Genomic DNA, 11,836 nt, shown 5'->3' with positions numbered 1-11,836 from the left:
GGATGGTGGTGGCGCGGTGGTTGTGTGGTGGTGGTCGGCCGTAAGTTTTTAATTTGTGTTATGTTTTCATCTTTATATTGTAACAAAATTCTAATTCTAAATTATGTTGTTGTTTGATATCTTATTAAATAGAACCATTGTTTATAGAACCATTATTTACAGTATAGTTGGAATCTTTATTTGTTAAAGTGTGTATTTGAATTTAGGATTTCTAGATTGTTTGGGTGTTTTTTTGTGCTTAGTTTTGTAGATATGAAAATTTGTTGAAAACCAAAATTTAATTATCTTTCAAAATTATTGACCGAGTATGTGTAATATTGTTTTTTTTTTTTTTTTTTATCAAATGTGTTGTTTTATGTTTATGGTGTTGCAGACTTGCAGCTCAACATATCACAGGAGAACATGTATTATTATTGGAATCAAGCATTGTTTTTCTTTATATTTAGCGTATATCAATATATTTATTTGTTTGATTTATTTATGAGATAAAAGATAGATATTGTGGATGGTGGAAATCTGAGTTGTGTTTTGTAAAAAGATGACAAGAATTTGTACAAAAAGTTGAAGAAGATGATTAGAATAGATTGACTGAAATGGACGACTATACCCTTACTAACGGGCTAAAACTAATGGAAGTTAGTGCCAGGGACTGCTGGTAATGAAAATGAAAAAACTCAGGGACCGTTTGCAACGAAAAAAAGCATAGGGGGCAAAATGCGAATATGACAAACCACAGGGACCATTTGTGACATTTTCTCTATTTTTATATTACTTTTTATTCCAATTCTTTTTATTAAAAAAAAAAAACGAGGGAGAAAAGTTCAAACCCTTGTCTCTTTTGGACACCAATTGATTTTTTTATTTTAAAGACTAATTTGAGACAATGCTCATCTATCATTGGCTAGTGGCTACCATCATAGAGTCAGACCAAATTCAAATCCAAAGTACAATATTTGCATATTTTAACTCATGACCTTAGTTCTAAATTGATCCACTGTCGGCAAATATTTTTTTTTTTTATGATAATATTTAAAAGGGAGGACTAGGATTAGTATAGCTAGGCGGTCTAAGTTCCTTTTTTTCCATAGGTTGTTTAGAAGTCGTTACGGCATTGGCCCAATCGGGCTCCTTTCAGGTTTTGTCATTTTTTATTTATATGTATGTGTGTCTTCGTTGTTTCTCACTACTTGTTCGAGTTACTTATTAGTTTGCTACTTTTATGTTGTTTAATATGCCCAATATGGTTGCTTTCGTATTTGTATTTGTATTGTCAAACATGTTTCTAAGATATCGGTAGGGCGCATGGTTGATACTCCTTCTTTTCAAATTCTCGGCAGACAGGTATGATTTTCTAAACGCTTCTCATTTTCCGTCTTGCAATCCTTTGTGGCCGGAGGTCCCTATGGAAGCAGTCTCTCTACCTTTGTGTAGAGGTAAGACTGTCTACAGCTTACCTCCCCCATACCCCGCGCAGGGATTGGGTCCTGTTGTATATATATATATATATATAGGGGTGAGTTATTTTAGGACCACCTCTTATTTTAGGACCAATTAGGACATGTGTTTTTTTAACTTACATATCACCATCATCATCTACTACAATATACAAGACTTTTTTGTAAAAACACTAAAATTTTTCGGCGACGCGGTGGCCGGAAAATCATGGTGGTGGTCGGAGATGATCATGGTGGTGTGTAAGTTATAAAAAACACATGTCCTAAAATTGGTCCTAAAATAACTTGCATATATATATATATAAGGGTGGGCTATTTTATGACCACCTCTTATTTTAGGACCAATTAGGACATGCGTTTTTTGTAACTTACACACCACCATCATCATCTACTACGATATACGAGTACAAGACTTTTTTGTAAAAACACTAAGACTTTCCGGTGACTGAAAAATTATGGTGATGGTCGGAGATGATCATGGTGGTGCGTAAGTTACAAAAAACACATATTCTAAAATTGATTTTAAAATAAGTGGTCTTAAAATAACTTGCACCTATATATATATTTACAAAGATAGTAAGGCATTTGTAAAAGTGGTTAGTTGGATAATGAAGTACCTGAAACTAAGCCATCTAAATCAGGAAAGGTATGAAAGAAATTATGACAACATTGAACCTAATAATAGGTGTTAAAAGTTTAATCACTTCTTGATTGCCCAACTCCATATACAAGACCTTTACCAACCTAAAACTATTTAATTCCTTAAACCAATATTATATGCTGATTATCTTGATATTTAATACTCCAGCTTTTGAAAGAAAAACCAGTTTACCTGTTTGTCCCTTTTTAAGTCATAAGCTAGTAACACACGGGTTTTATTATCCAAGTAAGTAATTAAGATCCTCTCGTGATCACTTAGAATGTTAGAGAAATGGTAAAGACAATATATATATAGTTAACTAAACCAAGTTTTTACTAATTTTAGTTTAATATTCTTCTAGGTGTACAGTATACTTGATAGTTTCTCTTTCGCCTAACATGCTAATTACATTTTAATACAATTAGCTAGCATGCTTGACCATCCCTACTTTAGATCCCGGCCTTGGATGTTTCAAGCGAGACATTATGGGGGAGTCGATATAATCGATCCCTATATAACAAGAGTTTTTTTTATTAACAATAATTATATATTATACTCTTTTCGTCCCATTTTAAATGTCTTATTTAACCTTTTTTAAAGTTTTTTTGTTGTAAACTTTGACCGTAAATTTGCAATAGCGCAAATACAATACTGCAATACAATACTTGTATTTGCTTAAGACAAACCTTTGTCAATACGATACTTGTATTTGCTTAAGACAAACCTTTGTTTGTAAGTGCAATCATGCAATACAATACTTGTATCTGTAAGTGCAATAGTGCAACGCAACACTTGTATATATTTACACCGGCCAGTGTGAATGTGCAATAGTGCAATACCATACTTGTATTTGCATTTTGCTTAAGACAAACCTTTGTCAATCAAAAGTTTTTGGCCATGGTAATTTGTAAGATTGGTCTAGCTATCTTGTTATTATTCATACGATGATGTCAAGTAAATAAGGCATCTCGTTTACTTTCATTGGACACCCAAAGAGAAGCAATACACCATTAGATATTAATTACAAAAATATAAATAAAATTTTGTCAGTTAGATGCTTATTGGCTAATACTTTATATTTACATACTGCATGAGAAAATTTATTTTGATTTTTTAGTTCATTGATTTTTTTCCATTTCCTCAAATCTCAACCACTTCTTACCACCACCACCACCATCACCATAATCTCCGACCACCATCATGATTTTCCTACCACCATCAAATCTCAACCACTTCTACCATAACTTACAGATGTATAAATTATATGGACTCAAAATAAACTGGACTCAAAATAAGTTGTCCCTACTGCATTGTACATATATATAATTAATTAATAACACGATCCATCGACTTGACTGATAAAATGTTTTTGACTTCTGTAGAAACTTATTTTTCACTCTATATGCCTTTTATATTATCTATTTTTTGAGCAATATTCCACATGCCATTTGATGATGACATTCTATCATGAAATTGTTATGAAATTTAATTTAATATATAGGTCAAAGACAAGTTGTTTTAATTATTTCAATTTACTATCAGCATTAATAGAAATCCTGCACACAATTTATCATCATTGAAACTGTACGTATACTCCTTGACTAAGTCCACAAAGTCTAGATATATTTATCCTAATTTCAAATTTGATAGAGTGATCTTCATTGTGAGCCTCGTATGTGATTTACATAGAAGAAATAATAGCATCCAATGTAATTGAACTTGTATCTTTCTCAACAAAAAAAGAGAGTAAATTAATAGAGTAGCTGTTTTAATAAATATCCCCATTATCTGGATTATGTTTAAAAGATTATTGTAGAAATAAATTTCTCCGGCTTACACAATTCCACTAAAATTTTAAATTAAAAAAAAACAAAAAAGTTGATAATACGTACACTACTAATAACATTTTTTAACTGTAAAAAAAAATAGTCATGTACTATACGGATTATCACCTAAGAAAATAAATAAAATAGTTGACCAACATACTTCAAATTAACTAAGTATAGAAAAAACCATTTACAATACAAGAGAACGTCCATTGAAGTTGGATCTCAAAACAAACTTACGTACGTACGTACGTCATTAATCATGCAAATGGCATGAACAAGTTTGTCATATATACGTTCATGGTCGGCGCTACATCTTTCGTTAAATAGATATTTATTAGCTCTCAAAATAATTAAGTAATAACCTCCAAGAGTTCCTGTCCAAAGATATAAGAAACAATAACATAGAAATCCAAATCTACAAAATTGCATTTTCTTAGTACTAACAAAATTCGATTATTTTTTAGGACACGATTATAATCCACGGAGGAAGTAAAGATATTATTCAAATTGATTTAGTTCAAAATGTTCTTAGGAATTACAAATAGTTGTAGTTGTTGTAATTTCATTTTCCGTTACCTAAAGTTGCTTATGAACTTTAGGCCAGAGCATCACTTACCTTAAATTTTACAATTATGGATTTATAATCTATGAATACAATAATCAAATTCTATTAGGCTGGCTGGGAATTTGAGTGACATGACGTTTTATTATAAGTCTGATCTAATGTTACCAATTATGTCATTTGTATATGTTTATTTGTATATGTTTTTTTAGCACATGCACCATTATTCTGAAATTTAATAGATTGATGACTTAGTTGATATATATAATAACATAATATCAATGATAGTAACATTATTATTTTCTCACTCACAATATTACCATTTTTAGATGTTGAGATTTAATTTGTGCATATCAAGGGCCCCTAGCTTCTTGTTGGCTCTCAGTTGAAGAGAGAAAATAAACTTAAAAAACAAGTGTAGTTTCACTTTCCAATATATCCTTTCCTTTTCACATTGTGAGTTTACTTAGATTCAAAATATGTCATCAAACTCAAAGCTTCCATGGATACTCAATTGTGTTTCTGACACACCAATTGTGCTTCTCTCACAAGCAAAACTAACAACTCATCAACCAGCTTCCTAGCTAGCTAGCTTATATATATATATAACTTGCTTATAGTGTCCTCAACCTCATGCAATAAAATTCAAATCTTTTATATATATATTAGAGGTAGCAAACTTTATGACCCTCTATAGCAAACACTATACTTAGCTAAGTATTAATTAGCGAGCCGCGAAAAAGGAAGAGCTACAAATGGAGGGGTTTTACTCGAGTTTTGGACATGGGCTAATGAGCACATTGTGGGAGCAAGTGAGGGAGCCATTGATTGTACCGTTTATGAGAATTATGGTGACAATGTGCTTGGCCATGTCGGTTATGCTATTTGTGGAACGTGTTTATATGGGAATCGTAATTGTTGTCATTAAGTTGATGAGATATAAGCTCGAGAAAAGGTACAAATGGGAGGCGATTAAGGAAGATTTGGAGATTGGTAACTCGGCTTACCCTATGGTTTTAGTACAAATACCAATGTATAACGAAAAAGAAGTATGTACTTTGATCCTATGTTTTTTTGTTACATTTTGAGTTCATGTTCATTTAATTTTTGTGGGTGTATGTACGAAGGTCTATCAACTTTCTATAGGGGCAGCATGCGGGCTCTCATGGCCGTCTGATCGAATCATAATTCAAGTTCTTGATGATTCAACTGACCCGGTCATTAAGGTTTGGTTATCTAATTTATCGAATAAGTTCATGGAAATTAAATCCAACAACTTAATTAGTTAGTACAAATCATTTTAGTGTTTCATATGTTTTTATTGATGACAATGTGACAGGATTTAGTAGAGTTGGAATGCAAGAGATGGGCAGGGAAAGGAATTAACATAAAGTATGAAATTAGAGACAATAGAAATGGATACAAAGCTGGTGCTTTGAAACAAGGCATGAAACATTCGTATGTGAAGCAATGTGAGTTTGTGGCCATATTTGATGCTGATTTCCAGCCTGACCCGGATTTCCTTTGGCGCACCATCCCATTCCTCGCACACAACCCTGAACTTGCCCTTGTTCAAGCTCGTTGGAAATTCGGTATTCTTTTCTTTTTCAGCTCAGCTCATCTCATCTCATCATTTCATAATGTATGTGGTGCTCCGACTCCAAGTTGACTATCACTGACCCGAAAAAACTTTTTCTTAGCATGACAACAGAACTATATTGTTATATATACTTTGGCCAAAAACTATATTATTATTAGTATATTTCAATAAATGATCTTTACTTCTTTTATGTTAAAACTTTGCGGGCTAGCTGTCTACACTGTAATCAAGCTATCTGCAAACTTTTCTTCAATAATATACTAATGAAGCATTGCAATAGAACAAATTTTGATGACAATATATTCTTGTGACAAGCTCCTCAAGCTATATGGTTTGTGATGGTACATTTCAGTGAATTCGGACGAGTGTTTAATGACAAGAATGCAAGAAATGTCACTTGATTACCATTTTACTGTGGAACAAGAAGCAGGATCTGCAACACATGCATTTTTTGGGTTCAATGGTAAAGAGTCAAGACTAGATTAATCAATAACCCGTATTTAATTGAATTATAAAATAGCTGAAACCAAAACTATTTCGACATGCATTTGACATTGGTATTGAATGTAGGAACCGCGGGTGTCTGGCGTATTTCAGCTCTAAATGAGGCTGGGGGATGGAAGGACCGAACAACTGTGGAAGACATGGACCTAGCTGTCCGTGTAAGCCTCAAAGGATGGAAGTTTATTTATGTTGGTGATCTCAAGGTATTTAAAATAACAGATATTAGCCAGTGACAGTTATATATCATTGGAAATTTCATCAGTATTATCTTGTCACTTTAAAATTTTACAAGATTTTATTCGCCAATGTGACAATTTTCTGTTTAATATGTAAGGTAAAAAATGAGTTACCAAGTACTTTCAAAGCATATCGTTATCAACAACATCGATGGTCATGTGGACCAGCTAACCTTTTTAAGAAGATGGTCGTGGAAATTGCAAGAAGCAAGGTTATATTCTCGACGATCTCTTTTGTGGTGACAAAATGGGTGGGTTAAACATGTTGGGTAATGGGTTACTGTATTATTGTGGATGGTATCATAAATCAGGATGCTTATTGACCTCATTTATGATGCAGAAAGTGACATTGTTGAAGAAGTTTTACGTGATATACAGTTTCTTTTTTGTTAGAAAAATCGTTGCACATCTTGTTACGTTTATCTTCTACTGTGTGGTATTGCCCACAACAGTTTTCATGCCAGAAGTACAAGTTCCAAAATGGGGTGCCATATATATTCCATCAATCGTCTCTCTCCTAAATGCAGTTGGGACTCCAAGGTCCTTTCACCTACTGGTTTTTTGGATCCTTTTTGAGAATGTCATGTCTTTACATCGGACTAAAGGAACGTTTATTGGCCTTTTTGAGGCGGGTACAACAGTTAACCAATGGGTTGTCACAAAGAAACTAGGAGAAGCTTCAAAACCTAAACAGGGCCAGAGAGCTACAAAGAAACCTCGAATTCAAATAGGAGAAAGGTAAATTGAATTTCTTTTTAGTTTCAACATTCAAACGGGTCAATAATGAAATATGAGATCTAATGGGACATGACTATATGAGTAAATAGGCTTACTGCTTTAAAAACAAAAGTTGGTTACTAGGCCGACCCATTTTATCATGTGCACAAATGACTAAACTACAAATATTAACATATATCGGGCACATTTTGTGTGGCCCAGGCCTGTGGGTTAAGAGCCTTAAGCCCCATATTGGTTGTTCTGTAGGCGACTACGGGCATCACCAATTGGCCAAAAACAATGGTTAAATTCATTTTGTCCTGGCTCGTTAGTCACTAGTTACAGTACTTGCTATAACATGAAAATATGATCATGCAATTGTGTAACACAAACCAACAGATGACTCATTGTGAAAATGATTATAATTATTTATTGGTTTTATAACCTTGACAGTGTTTATATGCTCGAAATCATTGCTGGACTCTATCTATTCTTGTGTGGGTGCTATGACTATTCATTTGGGAAGAACCATTACTACATATACCTCTTCCTACAATCTATGGCTTTCTTCATCGCAGGGTTTGGTTACATTGGTGTTTTCATCCCCAATTCTTGAAACACTACTACTTTTTCTCATCAAGTGACCAGGAAACAAACATCTTGAAATTGTCTATTTGTTTTGTTGTTTCAATTTTGTAACAAGGTAACAAGTCATTCTTTCAGTATACAGGTGCATAAGCTCTTAAAATGTGGTTGCATTTTTATCTTTTCACATAATAATGAAAGTGGAATGGGCCCAGGGATATAATGATTATGTTATGCTATAGTTGTAAACTAATGTCCAACTGGAGAGAAAAATATTCTTCACTTGTCCATCAATTTGGGCTTATTATAGGAGGCATCTAAAAAGAGCATATTCCATAACCAAAGGCATTCAAAAGCACCTACCTCGACTTGTGTTTAGCTTACCAAGAGGATATACCTTCTATAATGTACCAATCCTCTTTCTGCAAAATTTTCAGCTATCCTATCTTTTAATACATTTAAGCAAACTACCCATTATCATTGGGGGACTGATAATGGGTCTGTTATCAATATAATAACATAAAAAATTAGTCTTATTTGTTGTCTACCACTATACCAAACAAGCATACTTTGCTTGATGATTAGTAACAGGAACAAATTGACCACAACTACATTAAGAAATTTAGTCTTCTAATGCGCAGCGATTAGAAAAGCCATGAGGAAGCGGTTTATTCCCAAACTAGTTGGTATAGATTTGAGACCAATTTCATAAAAAAGAAGCATTTCTTTTCTTATAGTGTGTACTCATGAGACCGGTGCTTATAACCGTCCCCCCACGCGTCCCTATGCACAAAGACGCTCACTATCCTATTGAATGTGTGCGTCCCAAAGTCTGCGTCCTGCGTTGTATTCTTCTCGAGGAAGATGGCAGACGCTCCTGTGTGGGGCCGGTAGCCATAAACAACGAATAAATAAAAAATAAAAAAATTGTTTGTTGTGTATTTGAAAACCAAACCAAACGGCTATTTCTTCATCTTCTTTAAATCAAACCTTCTACCATTTTCTTCAAATGCTACAACCGAACCAAAACAAGAAAAACACATCCTCTACATACAGCCAAACCATGCCTAAAAAAAGCGAGAGCGACGAGGACGAGAGCGACAACTAGTTCTTATTATGTTATCGTGTTGTTGTTGTTGTTTTGTTTTAAAATAAGTTGTCGTTATGAACAATCGTTATGTTTTTTTATTTTTGTTGTAGCTTTTTTTTAATTAAACGTGGTGTGGTTTAATAATAAAATGTGTTTTTTCCATTAGTTTTCTGTGTTTTAATGTTAAATAAATATGTTGGTCAAATATATATAGTTATAAAAAAAAATATAAAAGAATTGATGATGTGGCGAAAAAGTTCTGAAGAAGTTGTCCTTATAGACAATAAATGTCTTGAAGAGAGTCCTATGTGATGCTGATGTGGCAGACAAAAAGTCCTAAAGACTCCCTGCCTATAAGCACAGGCCTGAGTACCATTATAGCTTGAACTAGCATAATAAATCACAAATAATGCCACCTTCAAAAATGGAGCGTTGACCCATTGTGTGACACATGAAACAGAAGAATCTACACAAAAATTGCAAAACATCTATGCAAAAAGTAACTGAAAAGGAATGCAGATCCAAACTTCATAAATTAGTCAGTAAAAAATGATTCTTGGACATACCTAGTGGGTCATGGCACACAAAGCTTCTCTTGGATTATCTGTTATGGCAACTACTCTATGATATCTCTTCCAATATGTCATAATGACCATAGCCATGAAACAGAACTTTGATCGGGCTTCCTTTGTCTTGTTGATATTCTTTACCATAGGTTGCAATGTTGAACAATTTGTTAGAGCTCCTCTCCAACATGAAGACTGATATTGTAGTCCTAACAATAAAACCAATTTTGACAGAACAACCATGTGAAACTAAGTTGCTTTGTTTCTAACTTTGATAACGTAAAACCCAAAGCCGAACAAAGTAATAACCTAAGTGTAGAAAAAATGTCGTATGCCTCACTATACATATAGTATTCGATTAACATACAACATAAGGTAAGAAGAACAACAATGATATACTAGATTCCTTACTTAAGAACATGAGAAGCCATCAATAACTCAGGTTCTCCACCCCAAACAAATGGTTTTTCCATCCTTTTGCAATACGTCTCGAAATCTCCCTCAATAAACCTTAAAGAAACAACATAATACGATATAATTTTGTAGAAACCAAACCGATTACACATAGAATAAAGCAAAAAGCCTTACCATTCAATCTCTTTTTGTCTCTTGAAGAGCTCATCAACAACCTGCACACCCCATTTTGCATCCAATGCCATGTCATACTCCGAGAAACCAATACAAATATAACAATTACAACAACAAAAAAAAAAAAAAAAGTAAAAGGAAGAGTCTATATATACTTGAGCTCTTAATTGATCAGCAAGCTCCATTTGTCGAGTTTCGTCAGGAGCTTCCTCTCCATTTCTTAAGCAAACTAAATGAGCTATGGCTCTAAACAAACATCTCCCATCAGCCGCAACCCCTACAATACTTTTATGTTCAGAATCCATGTCTATACAATTCTTAAACTAACAAATATAATACTCATATATAATAAATCCAAACAAATTGAATTAAACCCCAAACAAATTAACTTGGACGATAAACAACCAACCTGTAATTCTATAGTTAAGAGAGTTTTCAGGATCGCTAATGACAGAACTATTGGCATTGGAGGTGTTTATAATATGGTCATCAGCAGCCTCCAAAACATTAATATTATTATTATCATAAAGATTATTAGTAATGTCTAGAGGAGGGGTGGCAAGACAAGCGCAGATACTAAACAAAAGCCAAGCAGTATGAGGACGATGAAGCCATCGGGCAGGGCGAACATCCCAGGTGACGTTCCATGAGCCTTCACCCTGCAGATGATGATGATGATTAATGTTACTAGTCGCTGGCAGAATTGTTTGCCATAACGTTGATATATTCATATTATTATTATTATTAAATCTTGATGTTGTATCTATGTAATTATGAAGAGGAGGAAAAGTGGCGTCATGAGATGGGATGTGACGATGATAGTGAGAAATCAGTGGTGATGAATTCAGTAACCAATATTTCGGACGTGAAGAAATGACACCGGTTAGCATTTAGAGGATAATCGTATTGTGGTGATTTTTATATTATAGAATATGAGGTGAAACCATTTGTTTACAGAAATTTATATAGATACAGTAGATATACAGAGGGAGATAGATATTGATTTTTGATAATGATATGATAGATTGGGTGGGTGGGTTGATTTGGGTTTTAGATTCTCATTTTGGGTTGTATTGTATGGTCTGTCTGATGTTGGGTTTGTTTTTGGAGTTAATGTCTAAAATGGAGTGTTTGAAAAAAAAATTACTAAAATGGTGTACTTTTAAAAATATTTGTTAAAATGATGTTTTCTTCAAAATTATTTACCATAATGGTGTTTTTATAAGTTTTGTATTATTTTACTTAGAAGTTAAATTCTATTTATTTTACCATCTTTATTAGACCATTAAAATTTAAAATTTTGAAACCAATTTTTTAAAGTAGTTATTGTCCTTAAAAAAATATATGTTATGAACTTTTTGTTCTATTAATAAAAAGCTAACCTACTTTTGTTCAATTCAAATTTTATTTACAAATCAAACAAAAATTACGTTGCGTTCTTTAATTTGTTGTTTTTTATTATATA

The 11,836-nt window shown here is 33.2% G+C and overlaps 2 protein-coding genes across 2 annotated transcripts; one reads left to right on the top strand and one right to left on the bottom strand.

Annotated features, from left to right (window-relative positions):
• The first annotated feature begins 5,131 nt into the window (after positions 1-5,131).
• On the top strand, positions 5,132-8,519 carry LOC122603018 (glucomannan 4-beta-mannosyltransferase 9-like). The gene is made up of 8 exons (XM_043775629.1): positions 5,132-5,534; positions 5,613-5,711; positions 5,825-6,077; positions 6,438-6,548; positions 6,656-6,792; positions 6,924-7,037; positions 7,166-7,563; positions 7,996-8,519. Exons 1-8 carry the CDS (start codon positions 5,241-5,243, stop codon positions 8,156-8,158), a joined length of 1,569 nt encoding a protein of 522 aa, XP_043631564.1. The 5' UTR covers positions 5,132-5,240; the 3' UTR covers positions 8,159-8,519.
• A 1,094-nt stretch (positions 8,520-9,613) lies between these two features.
• LOC122602711 (deubiquitinase OTUD6B-like) lies at positions 9,614-11,370 on the bottom strand. Its single transcript, XM_043775302.1, has 5 exons — positions 10,781-11,370; positions 10,527-10,648; positions 10,372-10,412; positions 10,195-10,293; positions 9,614-9,992 (listed from the first exon to the last, which is right to left on the bottom strand). Exons 1-5 carry the CDS (start codon positions 11,259-11,261, stop codon positions 9,839-9,841), a joined length of 897 nt encoding a protein of 298 aa, XP_043631237.1. The 5' UTR covers positions 11,262-11,370; the 3' UTR covers positions 9,614-9,838.
• Between the last annotated feature and the right edge of the window lie 466 nt (positions 11,371-11,836).

The sequence above is a fragment of the Erigeron canadensis genome, chromosome 6 (genome assembly GCF_010389155.1).
Source record: "Erigeron canadensis isolate Cc75 chromosome 6, C_canadensis_v1, whole genome shotgun sequence".
In the NCBI taxonomy this organism is placed as follows: Eukaryota; Viridiplantae; Streptophyta; class Magnoliopsida; order Asterales; family Asteraceae; genus Erigeron; species Erigeron canadensis.
Note: the sequence above shows the minus strand (reverse complement) of the source record. Positions and strands in the feature narration are given on the sequence as shown.